This window comes from Somniosus microcephalus, chromosome 16 (assembly GCF_052327205.1).
Source record: "Somniosus microcephalus isolate GS21.2 chromosome 16, FLI_Smic_1.0, whole genome shotgun sequence".
NCBI classification, from domain to species: Eukaryota; Metazoa; Chordata; class Chondrichthyes; order Squaliformes; family Somniosidae; genus Somniosus; species Somniosus microcephalus.
In genome coordinates this window covers 39,485,468-39,504,553 of record NC_141002.1, presented here as the reverse complement: position 1 = coordinate 39,504,553, position 19,086 = coordinate 39,485,468, and the positions used below count along the sequence as shown (strand labels likewise).

At 43.5% G+C, this 19,086-nt stretch overlaps 1 protein-coding gene across 1 annotated transcript in view; it reads right to left on the bottom strand.

The window, feature by feature from the left end:
- LOC147106085 (FYVE, RhoGEF and PH domain-containing protein 4-like) overlaps positions 1-19,086 on the bottom strand; it is a 354,273-nt gene that overhangs the window by 77,327 nt on the left and 257,860 nt on the right. The window contains exons 2-3 of the mRNA XM_086008844.1: positions 13,049-13,225; positions 3,173-3,347 (exon numbers count right to left, since the gene is read on the bottom strand). Of these exons, the coding sequence (XP_085864970.1) occupies positions 3,173-3,347; positions 13,049-13,225 (352 nt within the window). The remainder of the gene's footprint in view (positions 1-3,172; positions 3,348-13,048; positions 13,226-19,086) is intronic.

Below are 19,086 nucleotides of genomic sequence, written 5' to 3'. Positions count from 1 at the left end.
CTGGAGCCTTAACTACCGCTTCAATTTTGTCAGGGGACTTATGCAACCCCTCTTCATCAATCACGTGGCCACAATACGATATCTGTTTCTTAAAAAACTCGCACTTGGGGCGATTGGCTCGTAGCCCATGTTCACGTAGTCTAGTGAGCACCTGCTCTAGGTTGGCAAGGTGTTCACTGTCATCTTCACCTGTCACTAGGATGTCGTCCAAGTAACACTGAGTCCTCGGAATCCCTTGCAGGACTTGTTCCATCGCTCTTTGCCATATCGCCGGAGCTGATGCTACTCCGAATACCAGTCGATTATACTGGTAAAGACCTTTGTGAGTGTTTATCATGAGATACTTCCTAGAGGATTCTTCAACCTCCATCTGCAAATATGCTTGTGCTAGGTCAATTTTTGTAAAACACTTCCCTCCGGATAGTGAGGCGAAGATATCTTCTATCCTTGGAAGAGGATATTGTACTGTGTGAAGGACTGGGTTCACTGTCACCTTGAAGTTCCCACAGATGCGAACCTTCCTTGGCTCCTCAGACTTATTGTTTAACGTTTTCTTCATGACAGGAACGATGGGTTTCGCCCACTCGCTCCAGTCTACCTTAGATAACACGCCTGCATTCTCCAGATTCGCCAGCTCTGCCTCGATGGCTGGGCGAATTGCATATGGTACCGGTCTTGCTTTGAAAAACTTGGGAATTGCATTCTCCTCTATTTTTATCGAGGCGGTTACGCCTTTAAGAGTGCCCAGTTCTTGTTGAAATACCTCTTTGGCGTCAGCTAAGATTGTTGACAATCGTCCAGGAGTGACATCGTCATCCTTTTTACCAGCCACCGTCAGTGCCTGAATGGAGTGCCAGTCTAAACTTATCTTTCTGATCCATTCACGTCCCAATAACGGTGGTCCACCATCTTGCAGAATGTAGAGATACAATTTCCGTATTTTCTTGCTGTTGTATTCGACAGGCACCCTTATTTTTCCTCTGGGGTATACTTTTTGCCCCGTATACGTCCTCAAGACAATGGATGTCTCTCTCAAGGGTATGTGTGAGAATAGCCGCTTGTAGTCTCGTCGATTCATGACAGTTAGAGCTGATCCTGTATCCAATTCCATTTTGACTGGAGACCCTGCTATCGTGAGGGTGACCCAAATGGTTCGGTGATCCTCTTTTGCGATTACATTGTGAAGTTTGAGACAGCTTAGTCTCTTGTTCCCGGATTCACTATCGCTCATCTGGTCTTCGGAACCACTGTCCGTCATCTTTTGTACTTTCCTGTACGGTTCCTTAGTAGCCTTTTTATTGTCGTTGGTCTTCTTCTCAGACCTGCAAACTCGTGCAATGTGTCCCATCTTTCCGCATTGCCTGCATATTTTGTCCTTGGACCAGCAGTCCTTCTGGTCATGGTTTGTTCTGCCGCAGCGATAACATTTTGCAAATCCCCGTGTCATTTCATGGGTGCCGTATTCCTGTGGCTTTTGTTGTATTTCCGCAGCTCCCCTTGCTGCTGCTTCGTACGATACTGCCACGCTGAAAGCCTTATCTAGCGTCAGCTCTTTCTCTGAGAGTAACCTCTTCTGGGTTCCTTCACTCAGGAGTCCACAGACAAATTTGTCCCGTAAGGTATCTGCCAGTCCTGCGCCGAACTGGCAGTGCTTTGATAGCTTGCGTAGTTCCGTAAGGTAATCAGCATTGCTCTCATTTTTATGCTGATTTCTCCTGTGGAATTTAAATCTTTCTGCTATCAGCAGCGGTGTAGGATTTAGGTGTTCCTGTAGGATAGCAACAATTTCATTAAAACTCTTCGCCTTCGGTTTGGCTGGAGTAATCCGGTCCCGCAATAGGCCGTATGTTCTTGCGCCCATTAAATTTAGCAATACCGATGCCTTTTTCTCCTCGGCTATTTCGTTTGCCTTGCAATATACCTCAACTCTTTCCACATACGTGGTCCAGTCTTCTATTGCATTATCGAAGGCAGTGATATCGCCAGTCTTTGGCATCTTGAAAATCTAAGATGGCGTCTCCCGTGCTTTTCCTTCGTCCCCGATGGATCAAAATGGCGCTTCCCGCGCTTTTCCTTCTTCCCCGCCGAGTTAAGATGGCGCCTTCCGCGCTTTCCCGCCGCTGCCGCTGCTGTCAACGCCACTCTCCGCGGTATTTTTATTTTTAACCGTTCCCGTCGTGGAGCGGACCCTCTGGGACACTTCCCTCCCTCTTCTTAGGTCCGAACGCTGCCCGGCTGCGAAGCACCGGCCGCGCCCTGTGTGCTCCACCCTCTCTCTCTCTCTTTGCTTCCCGACTCACTGCCCGGCCCCGTTGCAGAGCCACCCGATCGAGCTCTAGCCCGCCGCAGCCCAGGAAGGATCAGTGCACTACCTGCCACCAGCCCGATTAGCTGGGAAACCACAGACTGGGGAACCAAGCCTGGCTCTTGACAGTCTCTCCTGCAAGTTTTCAATCCGATGATTTGGAGGGCGGTTGCCCGCGGTCGACGCCCATTTCTCGAGTTCCTTTGGATTATTTTTTTCTTTCCTTTCTGGCTTCGACCTTCAATAACGTCGTCTGAGGTGCTGCCGAGTTGCAGGTAAGTTTGTTTCTTACTCATCGCCAGTATTAAATCCGTGTGTTAATGGAGACACGGAATGCAGGAGTTGGTTTAACAAGTCTTTACTGAATGGAGACAATCTGGAAACTGAAACTACAGAAGCCTGCCAGGGCCTTTTATACAGGGGTGGTCACTGCTGGTACTGCAGTCTGAGACCAGTTATTCCCTTAAAGGGACATACACAACAGTTTGTATTTGAACTCAGTAACCTGGCCCCTCTCCTGAAAACCTGTTTTTAGACAAACTGACTAATTATGGCAACAAAATGTGCTGGGACATTGTTCTGTCGGTTATACACCACGACAGAATTAAAGAATGCTAAGTCTTAGAAAAAAGTGCTATGTCATAACATTGATGAGTTTCTTCAGCTGGCTGACCTGCAGAACAATGCCTAAATCAAAAGATAAAAAACTTGGGAATTACTGCTCCACTAACCACCTTTCCATTTGGAAAAGGATGGCGAGCATAAGGCAAGAAGCTACGGGATGAAGTGGGAAAGAATGAGAAGGGGGAAAGACTTGGTTCATAAAAACGGCTGTACACATGACTGTTACATTACAAACATCATTACCTGCCTCCTTGAAACCGATTTATGAGATCAGACACCTTGCCAACTTTCTCCTTGCACGTGCTGGATGGTATGAAGGTCTCCATCCTCGTTTTCGCACTGTGTAATGCCTTGTTTTCAGGAGTATGGCTTGTTTGTTGTGGTGATGTGTTCTGAAGATGTGAAGGTTTTCGAGGCACTGAGTAAGAAAGAACAGAGTGAATGATTCATTTATGATTCATGAGTTGTTTTGACACAGTACAGGGCAAACATTCAAAAATGGATTCAGCATAATGTTTTGGCCAAGATTTTGCAGTAACAAGCTTTGCCAGTTGCAGTATCTTCCTGTTTTACTTAGAAGTTAATTTGATATCAATTGTTTCATGAAAATCAAAAATATTCGCGTACTCGCTATGATTTTAAAACAAGAAAAACACAAATTGTAAATAAATTATAAAAAGAGCTACACTTTCCCACTGCATGAGTTTCTGGTAAACACATGCCTGATAATAACACGCAGCTGGCACAAAGCAATTAAACTGCAAAAGCTAAAACAGAAAGTGACCCTGAGTTCCCAGCCAACCTCACCAATAATTTCTAAAGATACCAGAGAAACATGAAAAAAAGTGTTATAAAAAAGTTCACCATCCAGTGGTATGCACATCCCTCCATGGCTCTTTCCTTTGACTTCACCCGCTTGCCTCCCATCTATTGTTTTCATGTCTACGTGCATTTTCCACAACTCTGGCAAGCTAGCCTTAACAATTACCATCCTCTTAGTTTGCCACGTTCTCTCTCTCTGCCTCAGGTCCTGCCTCATAGCCCAAGCCTGCCTCTTCAACACAGCTTGCTTCCCACTCTCATCCTTCATGCCACCTGCCTTCAGTTTAATCTGTCAACTTGCCTATCTTGTAAGTATTTTTTAATTTTAAAGTGCCAGCCTGAATCAGATCATGAGTTCAAGCTGCACTCCAGGACATGAACACTTAATGTAGGCTGAAAGGTCAGTATAGTACAGTACAGTACAGAGAAACTGCTTCACTTTCCGAGTTCCGTAGAGAAAATCTGAACACTCACACATCCTGAGAATTTGCAACTGCGCATGAATTTCAATTGCAAATTCTCAAGTGAATCACATTTCAAAGCTTGTGAATCAAGTCTACATGAAACTTTACATCCCACTGAAGTTATGCAATTTACAAAAATAAAGTAAAAGACCACAAGCTTACAATCTCTTAAAACTCCAACGATGGAAAAAGAATAAAACACAATAAATTTAACTTTGAAGAAAAAGACAAACAGAAAAAGTTTGTGTACCAAATTCCAGCTGGTTTCTTCATAGAAACATAGAAAAATAGGAGCAGGAGGGGGCCATTCGGCCCTTCGAGCCTGCTCCACCTCTCAATATGATCATGGCTGATCCCCTATCTCAATACCATGTTCCCCCTCTCTCCCCATAGCCCCTGATGCCTTTAGTGTCTAGAAATCTATCTATCTTCTTCTTAAATATATTCAGTGACTTGGCCTCCACACCCTTCTGTGGTACAGAATTCCACAGGTTCACCACCCTCTGAGTGAAGAAATTTCTCCTCATCTCAGTCCTAAATGACCTACCCCGTATCCTGAGATTGTGACCGCTCATTGTTGAACCCACAGCCAGGGAAAACATCCTCCCTGCATCCAGTCTGTCTAGCCCTGTCAGAATTTTATACGTTTCAATGAGATCCCCTCTCATTCTTCTAAACTCTAGTGAATACAGGCCTAGTCGACCCAATCTCTCTTCATATGACAGTCCTGCCATCCCAGGAATAAGTCTGGTGAACCTTCGCTGCACTCCTGCTATGGCAAGTATATGCTTTCTAGGTAAGGAGACCAAAACTGCACACAGTACTCCAGGTGTGGTCTCTCCGAGGCCCTGTATAACTGTAGTAAGACATCCTTGCTCCTGTACTCAAATCCTCTTGCAATGAAGGTCAACATACCATTTGCCTTCCTAACTGCTTGCTGCACCTGCATGTTTGCTTTCAGTGACTGGTGTTCAAGGACACCCAGGTCCCTTTGTACATCAACATTTCCCAATCTATCACCATTTAAATAATATTCTGCCTTTCTGTTTTTTCTACCGAAGTGGATAACTTCACATTTATCCACATTATACTGCATCTGCCATGTATTTGCCCACTCACTCAACTTGTCTAAATCGCCTTGAAGCCTCTTTGTATCCTCCTCAAAACTCACAATCCCACCTAGTTTCGTGTTGTCAGCAAACTTGAAAATATTACATTTGGTTCCCTCATCCAAATCATTGATATATATTGTGAATAGCTGGGGCCCAAGCACTGATCCCTGCGGTACCCCACTAGTCAATGTCTGCCACCCCAAAAAAGACCCATTTATTCCTACTCTCTGTTTGTCTGTTAACCAATTTTCAATCCATGCCACTATATTACCCCCAATCCCATGTGCTTTAATTTTGCACACTAACCTCTTATGTGGGACTTTATCAAAGGCCTTCTGAAAATCCAAATACACCACATCCACTGGTTCTCCCTTATCAATTCTACCAGTTACATCCTCAAAAATCTCCGGTAGGTTTGTCAAACACGATTTCCCTTTCGTAAATCCATGTTGACTTTATCTAATCCCATTGATGTTTTCTAAGTGTTCTGTTATCATATCCTTTATAATAGACTCTAGCATTTTCCCTACTACTGATGTTAGGCTAACAGGTCTGTAGTTCCCTGTTTTCTCTCTCCTTTTTTAAATAGTGGGGTTATATTTGCCACCCTCCAATCTGCAGGAACTGTTCCATAATCTATAGAATTTTGGAAGATGACAACTAATGCATCCACTATTTCCATGGCTACCTCTTTTAGTACTCTGGGATGCAGATTATCAGGCCCTTGGGATTTATTGGCTTTCATTCCCATTAATTTATCCAGCACTATGTTTTTTACAAATATTAATTTCCTTTAATTCCTCCTTCTCACTAGACCCTTGGTTCCATTGCATTTCTGGGAAGTTATTTGTGTCCTCTTCCGTGAAGACAGAACCAAAGTATTTGTTTCATTGCTCTTCCATTTCCTTGTTCCCCATTATAAATTATCCCATTTCTGACTGTAAGGGACCTACATTTGTTTTCACTAATCTTTTTCTTTTTACAGACTTATAGAAGCTTTTACAGTCCGCTTTTATGTTCCTTGCAAGTTTACTCTCATACTCTATTTTTTCCCTCTTAATCAATATCTTGGTCCTTTTTTGCTGAACTCTAAACTGCTCCCAATCCTCAGGCTTGCTACTTTTTCTGGCAACTTTATATGACTCCTCTTTGGATCTAACACTATCCTTAATTTCTTTTGTTAGCCATGGTTGGGTCGCTTTTCCTTTTGTGTTTTTGCGCCAGAAAGGAATGTATAACTGTTGCAATTCATGCATTCATTCCTCAAATGTCATGCCTTTTAATGAAGCTCCCCAATCTATCATAGCCAACTCACTCCTCATACCTTCGTAGTTTCCTTTGTTTAGATTTAGGACCTTAGTTTCAGATTGGGCTACTTCACCTTCCAACTCAATGAAGAATTCTATCATGTTATGGTCACTCTTCTCTGAAGGACCCCGCACAACAAGATTATTAATTAACCCTTTCTCATTGCACAATACCCAATCTAGGATAGCCTGTTCCCTAGTTGGCTCCTCAATGTACTGGTCTAAAAAAATCATCTTGTGTACACTCCAAGAATTCATCCTCCACAGTATTATTGCTAATTTGGTTTGGCCAGTCATTACTGATGTGGTCATGGAAGGAACTGAAAGAGGATGCACCTCAAAATGTAACTGTCTGAGGCTGCATTTTATCTTTTCTGCAAGTCCCTGACTTATTGAGTGGCTTACGTGACAGGAATAGAGACTGTCAATCAGCTGAAAACAGAGATGTAGGGCTAGATTTTCCAAGCCCCGAGGAGGCGGGCATGGAGGCAGGACAGCCAGTAAACTCGGAGAAATTGGGGGCGGATGGCAAAGCCACAGTCAAGGGCCATGTCCACCATGGTAGAGGGGAATCCTTGGTTGAGGAAAAAGGAAGACATATCGGAAGCAATAGTATGGAAGGTGGCATCGTCAGAGCAGCTGTGGCGGAGACGGAAAAACTGGGAGAATGGAATAGAGTCCTTACAGGAAGTGGGTTGGGAGGAAGTGTAATCCAGGTAGCTGTGGGAGTCAGTGGACTTATAGTGAATGTTTATCAATAGCCTATACCCAGAGATGGAGAGAGAGAAGTCGAGGAAGGGAAGGGAAGAGTCGGAGATGGACCATGTGAAGGTGAGGGAAGGGTGGAAATTCGAAGCAAAGTGAATGAAATTTTCTAGTTCAGGGCGAGTGCAGGAAATGGCAACAATACAGTCATCAATGTACCGGAAAAAGAGGTGAGGGAGGGGACCTGAGTAGGACTGGAACAAAGCATGTTCCACATATCCCACGAAAAGGCAGGCATAGCTAGGACCCATGCGGGTTCTCATAGCAACACCTTTAATTTGGAGGAAGTAAGTGGAGTCAAAGGAGAAGTTGGAGGAGGGTGGTGGTGGAAGGGGACTGGTTGGGCCTCTGTTCAAGGAAGAAGCCGAGCGCCCTCAGGCCATCCTGGTAGGGGATGGAGGTGTAGAGGGATTGTATGTCCATAGTGAAAAGGAGACGGTTGGGGCCAGGAAACTGTTAAAGTGGCGGAGGGCGTCGGAAGAGTCTCAGATGTAGGTGGGAAGAGACTGGACAATGGGAGAAAAAATAGAGTCGAGATAGGAAGAGATAAGTTCCGTGGGGCATGAACAGGCTGAAACGATGGGTCTACCAGGGCAGTTCTGTTTGTGGATCTTGGGAAGGAGATAGAAGAGGGCTGTGCGGGGTTGGGGAACTATGAGGTTGGCGGCCGTGGAGGGAAGATCTCCAGAGGAGATGAGGTCAGTTACCGTTTTGGAAACGATGGCTTGGTGTTCGGTAGTGGGGTCATGGTCCAGGGGGAGGTAGGAGGAGGTGTCGGAGAGTTGGCGTTCTGCCTCCGCACGCTAGAGATCGGTTCACCAAACAACAGCGCCACCCTTGTCAGCAGGTTTAATGACAATTATCCTATCACAGACATCCTATCACAGACCTTCCCTTTTGTTCTTTCCTCCCCTCCCCCCTCTCCCTGCCCCTACACTTGCTTAAAAACCTGTTGCATCTCCAACTTTTTCCAGTTCTGATGAAGGGTCATCGACCTGAAACGTTAACTCTGTTTCTCTCTCTACAGATGCTACCTGACCTGCTGAGTATTTCCAGCATTTTCTGTTTTTATTTTATAATTTTATCTATACTGCTCCAAGGGGATGTAGCTTTGAAAAAAAAATAATGAGCTGGAAGATCACAACTCTAGGGTCTGTATTTCACCTATCGACTGAACTTATGACATCCATACATCTAAAAACAAATGTAGATATAGTTTTAATTGATGTTTTCTCTCATTTTTCCCATGTCACACATTCAATGCACACATTTCACTTGCAGTTCAAATGAGGCTGTAACATTGCTGCACATTGCAAAACTGTAATGTTTCCCAACTGGAATTTTCAGTTCAAGGAAATCAGTAAGCTGGGTTACACCAACTGACCAAATTAAGATATTTAAGGCAGAATGTAAACTCAATTGTTTAAAGTACACTCTCAATGAGATACCTCCACACAATTTAAAACAGTAATGCAACAACAGAATATATTGGAAAACACATTGTTAATTTGCATCTTTCTGATAAAAATAAAAACATACCCTTTAGAAACGGATCTCAGACAAAGGAAGAATGATGCTGGGGGGAGGATGTGCTGCATGGAGTGCCTTATGGATTCACGTTAAGACACTTGGATTCAGAAGCTCACTGCAAATCAGTCAGACTGAAAGCTAATTCTAAACTGGGGAGGAAGATGGAAAGGGGGCAAAGTAGCCTGAAGAGGCAGCCAATAGTCGACATAATGAGTTTGATGAAACATGTAAATAGACCGACTAGAGGCAGATAAAATTCACTGTGGCTAAGTGTCAAGTGTTACACATACATACTCCATGAATGGTGTGAGTTAGTTATGGGTGATGTTGAAAGAGATCTGGGGCTATTGGTTTTCAATACTTAAATGATTCCAAGGCTTTTACCTCGAGTATTTTACCTAAAAATCATTCTTTGTATGAAGAACTTCTTGACATCTTGACAAATGTGAGGATTACCTGAATGAGAATGGCCTCATATCTTTTGCTAGTTTCAACCTGTGCCTCTTGTGATAGCATTGATACAGATGAGGAAGACTATTTTACCCATCTTGGAGCATTCATCCAGAAAATATTTACCGCCCCCAATCATGGTCTCCACTTATTTTTTGAACAATTTAAGATTTCTCCCCTCCGCTACCCTAGCTGAAAGTACATTCAAAGCGTTGACCACTCTTTGTGGAGATCTTCCTAACATCAACTCTAAATATGCCTTTTATTATTTTGAACATGTGCCTCCTTATTGTGCTGCCACAGTTTAGTTAGAAGTAGGGCTCCAGATCAACATTTTCTGCACAGTGTACTATCTTAATATCTCTATAAAATCACCTCTCTCTTGCCTCCAAAAAGACCAAATTCTTCCAGTCTTTCCAAATCACTCAGTCCTCTGATGCTACTGATCAGTCTTGTAGCTCAGTGGTTGACATTGAACACAGTAATCAGAGTGTGGTATGACCAGAGCACTATGCAATTTGAGTAACCTTCCTACTATTTTGGCTATATAATTCAGAATTATCTTTTCTTTGTTGATTGCTGTTCTGTAGTGAAGGAACAGGTTAACTAAAACCCATAGGTCTCTTTCAAGTTCATCCCGAGATATTTCAACGCCATTCATCGAGTACTTATGTCACCCTTTCTTTACACATGTTCTTATTAAATTTCATCTTTTGATTGTGCCTTGCTTCCTTACTGGTCAGTGCTGAAATGAACAACAATTCTGCTCATTTGCATAATGTGTGCAACTGATTTTGTGGTTCTCAAACTGCCTCCTCAGATTCAACTATCACACCTGTTTATTTGACCCTTTTGCATTGAGCTTCTGAATCCAAATTAGAAACAGTTGGGGGGCCCAAAATCGATTCATGGTGCACCACACTGCATTTCCCTCTGCTTTAACTTGCTGCTTCCGACCCTTATTATCATTTTCCAAATTTTATCCTGAATCCCAAGGCCTTAAGCTTAAATGGTAGCCTTTTGTCAAATTACATCATGTCATAAGGCTTTTCCTCAGCCAACATGGAATATCATTTCCTCAAAAAACCAAGGAGGTTGGTCAGGTAGAATCTTCTCTGCTTTTGAGTTCATCTTTGCTGCTGTTTAGGAGGCCATTCTCATACAGGTAATCCTCACATTTGTTTTTGATAATTGATTCCATTATTTTACCCATCCATCCCTGGGGATTTTTGTCTTTTGAGCTCTTCGGTCCCCTGGGATTTACATCTCCTATATGATGAAGTCATGAATTCATTGGAGTATCTCTATTTAGGGAGGGCATGTTAAATTAATTCTTTGTTATGATTTAGGGGACAATGAAGCATTTTAAAAAGTAGAGTACAAGTTGTTTGATTACATAATCACAGTTGCTTGCTTCTGCAACACAACCACTAACTAATAATGAAGTAAGGCACAACTTGGACTTAAGCACATAATCTAGAATGACACTTCACTGCAGTACTGCGGGAGTGCTGCATTGTTAGAGGTGCCTTTCTTGTGTGAGATGCTAAACCAAGATCCTGTTTTACTGTTCAGGCGAATGTAAAAGATCGCAACGCACTATTCAAAGAGCAGGAGATCTCCCAGTGTCCTGGCCAACATTCATCCCTCAAACCATACGACCAAAACAGATTAATTGGGCATTTATCTTATCTGCTGTTTGTGGGATTTTGCTAGGTGCAAATTGACTTCCATGTTTGCCTACAACACAACAGTGACAACAATTCAAAAGTAATCCATTGGCTGTGAAGTATTTTGGATGGATGTAGACTGGACCTTTGTTCTAATGCTGGGAATGCTAAGCTTACTCTCTGATCATGCTGGGGTGTCTTTTTCTTTGGCCAAACAAACAGGATGGGTCTGGTACATGTCCTCTGCTGGTGGGCTCCGTGGGACATTGCTGAACTAGGGGGGGAATTTTAACATGGGTGACCGGGTGGGGGTGGGTGCGGATCGGGGGTTGAATTACCATAAATTCAACGCATTTCAGGAAGCCGGCTCCAACCCACCTACTTCTGGGTTTTACCAGAGGCGGAACAAGGGGTGGGCAGCCAACCTGCTCCCAGGAGGTGGGTTGGCATTTTAACTATGTTAAATAGACTAGAAGCCTTGGATTTAACTTGTTGTGCAGGTTTTACTGTGGCCGGCCAGGTTTCCTGGGCCTCAGGAAACCCGGCAGCTGCAGCGAGGACAGCCTTTGGGATCGCTCCTTGTGGACCAGGGGGGAGTAGGAGTGCTTCCTCCCAGCCCTCCAAGCTGACCCCCCCTCCCCATACAAACTAATACTCCCCCCAACCAGGATCGGACTCCCCCGCCCCCCCACCCCTGGTCAGTGATCGGAACCCCCCACCCCGGGTTCGGGGATCGGACTGCCCCCGTGGTCAGGGATTGGACCCTCCTTGGGATCGGACCCCCCGACCACGGGGTCGGGGAATGGACCTATCTGGTCCTGCGGCCTCCTCCGGAGTGCTCCCTACCCAAATGGAAAGATGCACGCTGTGGAGTTAAATCTCCACAGCGTGTGGGGAGACCCAGACTTCCGGGTTTCCCGCGCACTACCGAATCCCCCCCACTCCCAGCGTGTCTCTATGTAAACATTCCCCCCTCTGTCTCTGTTAAGCTTGTGCTGCAGCTGGTCCTGCAATGCAGCACTGTGCTACTTGTGTAATTAATCTTTAGGAGTTCAGATCTGATTTATGTTATCTACAGTATTCTGGCCTCAGCAAGCGCACATTACTGTTGTCCTCTTTTTGATTTTTCTCCTATTAGCTGAAGTATTCATGCTTAGACCAGCTGTTTCCAGCAGTGAAATGTGGAGTGAATCATAGCTCTGTCAGTACCCACGGCAGTACCAGGCCAGGTCCAGGTCTCGATCATGCTGAGGCCACTCATTTGGGGCACTGTTGGATTTGGCATGATTACATTTCTTTTTAAACGGGGAGCTATCCTGTAGAGGATTCGGGAGGAAGAAGCACATTTATATTGTGACATAAGAACATTAAATAAGATCATGGCTGATCTTCAACCTCAACTCCATCTTCCTGCACTATCCCCATAGCCCTTGATTCCCTTAATATCCAAAAATCTATTGATTTCTGTCTTGAATATACTCAATGACTGAGTATCCATAGTCCTCTGGGGTAGAGAATTCCAAAGATTCACAACCCTTGAGTGAAGAAATTTCTCCTCATCTCAGTCCTAAATGGCCGACCCCTTATTCTGAGACTGTGATCCCTGGTTCTAGACTCTCCAGCCAGTGGAAACATCCTCTCAGCATCTACCCTGTCAAGTCCTGTAAGAATTTTATATGTTTCAATGAGATAACCATTGCTCTCAATGACCACCATTGCTCTCAGCAAGCTGGAAGTTGCTCCTCCTATCCACTATTTTAAATCCATCCACGCCATTTACCGTGCTCATCTCCTGCATATCCTTCTTTCCTGTAGAAATTCCTAACAGCATATCATATTACAAAAATCTTACCACAGGAAGCATCCTGGATTTTATCTGCTCTGTCACATGATGCAGGTAATTCCCAACAATGAGGTTCATACATTACTACTGTGAAATTCCCCATGTTCACCAGATCCTTTTGCATTTCATTAATGTACAGTTACAGGAATAACTTACCTTGAGGCTTTGGACTTGTTGCGTGTGATATGAATGTATTTGGGGTATTTCTCCCATTTATGTCCTGAGCATCGTTTCCTGCTCTGCTCTTGAAAGTTCTCTGAACTGGCTTGGAAGTATGTGGCAGACTGGGCCTATGCTCTGATGCAGAAGTCTTTAAGTGGTTGAAACTGTTGGCTGAGGATAAAGAAACAGAAAGGTTCAGTACAAAGATCAGTTGGAGTCAAGCATTTTTAGTATGCCAATTTGTTTTAGATTTCCATACACCTGGAGGAGTATAAAACTTGGTATATTAACTGCAAACTTTTCGTTGCATTATTTTTAACTAACCCATCGGCAGCAAAATTTCATCAGCGACTCATATTTGTTTTTATATTCAGCCATCATTACTGTAATGTCCGTCCTGTTTCAAGTTAAAAGAATTTCTACAGTGTATATTTTTATTTGAACTCGTAGTGACCTCAAAGCACAATTTTTTTTTTAATGTAAGCCACGGAGACTTTATTTTGAGATTCCCTTTATTCCTTTGTCTGCAGTGGTGGTGTGTCCATCATCGCCAATCTCACTTTGGTCTGTCCCACTACTCCTCTAGCATCTTCTCCTCCTTTGAGTACCTCACCTTGTTCCATCCCTCTTCCCTCTCACCTCTCCCTTAAAATCCTGTTCTCTACCGCCCACCCAAGTCCAAAGGCAAGTTTCTCACCGAGACATCCTCACAACTTTCCTCCTTCAGCCTATGCACTAAGCGGGATCTCATCCTTGGTGATTTCAAACCCCATCTCAACTCACCTTGCCCTCTCTCCGCTAAGTTCACTGTCCTTGCGTCCTCCCTTAAACTCTCCCTTCATATAAACTCCCCTACCCATATTTGTGGCTGTGGTATCTTGAGGTGGCCATAGATGGAGACAGACACAGGTTAACTCCTTAACATGGTTTAATCAACAGTTGCACATAAAAGCTTCTGCCATGAGGCAGCAAAAACAAAGAGTACAACCAGTACAGATCAGACTTAACTCAGGAGAGCAATTGCCACAGCACCACCTGGTGGATCAGGTTACTCATAACCTCCCAGGTTACTACAGTGGCCATCCCCTTGACGTGGCCCTCTCACATGGTCTCTCTATTCCCATCATCTCAATCACAGACAAGGCCATCTCTGATCACTTCCTTTTATCCCTCACCCCTCACAGCCCCTTCCCCTTCCAACCCCACTTCCTTCTGTGTCCGTCCTTGGAAATAACACTGCCCCAAGTAACTTACAACTTATAACCAGGTTTGTGCCCATTTTCAATTTTCCTATTTCATTGTACTGCTATACAGGATAGGGAGGATGCCTCCATGAGAATTCATTTCTCATGTAAAAAATATCATCACATACTCGTTAAAAAATAAGAGTGCTAAGACTTCAGAATTTTGTTTTGGAACCAGCTTAAACTTCTAGTAAAAGTTACGTACTGTAGTGATATTTTTATCTGCTGATCTAACTTGTTTCTGTGCATATTCTTTCGAGCTACACTCAAGCTAAAACTACTAATTGTTTATTACAAGGTGTTTTTCTACCTATTGCAGAGATCAGGAGGTTATGGTGAGCAGTCTGTATTATTTCCATGCATACCTCAGAGGTATAATGGTAAGTTGTTTGCCCTGTGTCACGCTACCCCATATGCTTCATACATAAAGACAAGTTTCAGTTAATTGGAAGCTCGGACATTCCTATGAAACTAACTAGGGAACAGGCTATTTTAGATAAGAACATAAGACATAGGAGCAGGAGTAGGTCATTTGGCCCCTCGAGCCTGCTCCGCCATTCAATAAGATCATGGCTGATCTGATCTTGGCCTCAACTCCACTTCTCTGCTCGCTCCCATAACCCTTGACTCCCTTATCTTTCAAAAATCTGTGTATTTCCACCTTAAATATATTCAATGACCCAGCCTCCACAGCTCTCTGGGGAAGAGAATTCCAAAGATTCACGACCCTCAGAGAAGAAATTCCTCCTAATTTCCGATTTAAATGGATGCCCTGTTATTCTGAAATTATGCCTCCTAGTTCTAGATTCCCCCATGAGGGGAAACATCCTCTCTGCATCTACCCCGTCAAGCCCCTTCAGAATCTTATATGTTTCATAAAGATTCCCTCTCATTCTTCTAAACTCCAATGAGTATAGGCCCAACCTGCTCAACCTTTCTTCATAAAACAATCCCTTCATCTCCGGAATCAACCTCGTGAACCTTCTCTGAATTGCCTCCAATGCAAGTATATCCTTCCTTAAATAAGGAGACCAAAATTGTACGCAGTGGTCTCGCCAACGCCCTGTACAGTTGTAACAGGACTTCCCTACTTTTATACACCATTCCCTTTGCAATAAAGGCCAACACTCCATTTGCCTTCCTAATTATTTGCTGTACCCACATGCTAACTTTTTGTGATTCATGTACAAGGACCCCCAGATCCCTCTGTACCTCAGCATTTTGTAATCTCTCCCCATTTAAATAACAATTTGCTTTTTTATTTTCCTACCAAAATGGATAACCTCGCATTTTCTCGCATTAAACTCCATCTGCCAGATTTTTGCCCACTCAGTTAGCCTATCTATATCCCTTTGGAGATTCTTTGCATCCTCCACACAATTTGCTTTCCCACCTATCTTTGTATCATCAGCAAATTTGGTTACATTACATTCGGTCCCTTCATCCAATTCGTTAATATAGATTGTAAATAGTTGAGGCCCCAGCACTGATCCCTGCGGATCTAGTATTGTGCAATGAGAAAGGGTTAATTAATAACCTTGTAGTAAAGGGGCCCTTAGGGAAGAGTGACTATATTATGATAGAATTTTAGATTAAGTTTGAAAGTGATTTAGTTAAATCCGAAACTAGGGTCTTAAATCTAAACAAAGCAAACTACGTAGGTATGAGGGGCGAGTTGGCTAAGGTAGATTGGGAAACTACATTAAAAGGTGTGATGGTAGACAAGCAATGGTTAGCATTTAAAGAACTAATACATAATTTACAACAAATATACATTCCTTTAAGGCACAAAAACCCCACAGGAAAAGTGGTCCAACCGTGGCTAACAAGAGAAGTTAAAGATAGTATTAGATCAAAGGAAGAGGCTTATAATGCTGCAAGAGCAGTAAGCCTGAGGATTGGGAGGATTTTAGAATTCAGCAAAGGAGGACCAAGAAATTGATAAAGAAAGGGAAAATAGAATATGAGAGTAAACTTGCGTGAGACACAAAAACAGACTTTAAAAGCTTCTCTACGTATGTAAAAAGGAAAAGATTAGCGAAAGTAAATGTAGGTCCCTTACAGGCTGAGACAGGAGAAATTATAACGGGGAATAAGGAAATGACAGAGAAATTAAACAAATATTTTGGCTGGAATTTTGCCGGCACTCGGGGCGAGTTTGGAGGCAGGACATCTGGCAAAATCGCAAAGATTGACAGCGGGTCAGAAACCTGCTGTCAACCCGCCTCCAATCAATCTTCCCAAGTGTCGCTTTCACGATTTGCGCATGGACCCGACACCTAGCGGCAGGAAGAGGATTATAGCCACTTAACTGCTTGTTAACTGCATGTTAACAGGCAGTGAACAGGCTTTTTCCAATTTTGACACTTCTACTGCGGGCTTCCTGACGTCCAGACACCACGCCAGGTAAGTGTGGCGTGTTGTGTGTTTGCTGTAATGTTTATGCACTGATGTCAGCTGCAGAAGTGGTGTGAAGGATCCAATGGTGCACTGGTGAGTTTCAGAGGTAAGAAAATGTTGGGAAATTCATTTTTAATGCATTTTGACTTTTCTGTAGGTAACAGGTTTTGAATTGTATGTATAGTCCCACCTCATTGGGAGAACCTCTCTCACCAGTGACAGATCGCTTCTGTAACCTCACCTGCAGCTGACATCTGTTCTAGCCTAAGGAGGGAGTCACAGGGGTGCCTGGGTGCAAGAGCTTACCTTTGTACAGTGATTGTCAGTGTTTACAGCACCTCAATGCTGTCAAACACTGAAAAATCAACTGTCAAAAAAAATTGTGCGTGGTCCCTTTAAGAAAACTGGAAGATGACACATCATCAAATGACGTCATCTGACACCAGCTTCCTCTTAATTGGCCGGCAAGCCCACAGGGCGGGTTGAACAAGGCCAATTGACATAAAATCACGTCTGTGGGCCGGATGTAGTTGGGGGCGGGACTGGAACCTGGAAGGCAGCTGACCCGCTCCCAAGCTGCCTCGAAGCACAAAATCGTGGCCTTTGCGTCTGTCTTAACAGAAGAGGACACAAAAAACCTGCCGGAGAACCAAAGGTCCAGCGAGAATGAGGAACTGAAAGAAATTAGTGATAGTAAAAAAAAGTACTGGAGAAATTAATGGGACTGAAAGTCGATAAATCCCCTGGACCTGATGGCCTACATCCTAGGGTTTTGAAAGAATTGTAGAGATAGTGGATGCATTGGTTGTCATCTTCCAGAATTCCACAGATTCTAGAACGGTTCCCACGGATTGGAAGGTAGCAAATGTAACCCCACTATTTAAGAAAGGAGGGAAAGAGAAAACGGGGAACTACAGACCAGTTAGCCTGACATCAGTAGTAGGGACAATGCTAGAATCTATTATTAAGGACATGGTGACAGGGCACTTAGAAAATAATAATTGGATTGGGCAGAATCAGCACGGATTTATGAAAGGGAAATCATGTTTGATGAATCTGTTAGAGTTATTTGAGGTTGTAACTAGCAGAATAGATAAGGGGGAACCAGTGGATGTGGTGTATTTGGATTTTCAGAAGGCATTCGATAAGGTGCCACAAAAGAGGTTATTAAACAAAATTAGGGCTCATGGGATTGGGTGTAATATACTAGCATGGACTGAGGATTGGTTAACGGACAGAAAACAGAGCACAGGAATAAACTGGTAATTTTCAGGTTAGCAGGCTGTAACTAGTGGGGTACCTAAAGGATCAGTGCTTGGGCTTCAGCTATTCACAATCTATATCAATGATTTAGATGAGGGGACCAAATGTAATATATCGAAGTTTGCTAATGATACAAAGCTAAGTGGGAATGTAAGTTGTGAGGAGGATGCAAAGAGGCTTCAAGGGGATATAGACAGGCTAAGTGAGTGGGCAAGAACACGGCAAATGGAATATAATGTGGAGAAATGTGAAGTTATCCACTTTGGTAGGAAAAATAGAAAAGCATAGTGTGTAAAAAAAATAGCAATTTGTGGTGAGAAAGAGATACCCCACGAGTTGCGAATCATCACAAATTGCTGGAAGATGTGTGCTGCTCCGCCATTAGCCTCACAAAAACGGAAGCTCAATGTCAACCCCCTCCCCCCCCCCCCATGAGTGTAAAGAAATTGCTGCATTTGCGCTGTTAAAACGAATTAAACTTGTCGCAGAAAGTTAGGGGTGGTATTTAACGACGTAAGGACCCTTATAATGATAAGATTTATATTTCTGCAATGCAACTCAACCTCTCCGGCTCAGAAAGGGAACAATTGGAACTTTGGAGTCTCATTCCTGCAGGTTGTAAATTGTTCCTTGAGGTTTCTAAAATTAATTTTTTTGAAGTTTTTTTCTTACTCTTTCTTTCTGTATCTTTTTTCTCAATCCAATTTTTCTTTCCCTCTCTTTATTTCTCTTTCTGTATATAATTACACTCTAATTCACCCTATTTCATTCTCCGTCATTCCTGTTTCTTTTTCTATCCTTAAATCTTTCTTTAAGGAGATAGACTGTTGGTCCCATCATTCACCAAGGTCTCAGATTTGCCGTTGACCTCGCCGTGCTGTTATCAGCTCATACTTCCAGCAATTTGTGACGCAAATGTTTTTTGCGAGTTGAAGGGTGAGGAAAAAAATTCTAACAAATGGGGAACACAGCGAGATGCCCCACTCCAGCAAATTCTGGGCAGTTATTCCTAGTTTCCACAAAACACTCCAGTCCTTGCGGTGCCCACCGGTCACGGAAGGCCTCAAGCATACAGGTGTACTCAGCATGCTCCCTCTCCAGGGCCCCCCAGGCATGGACAAGACC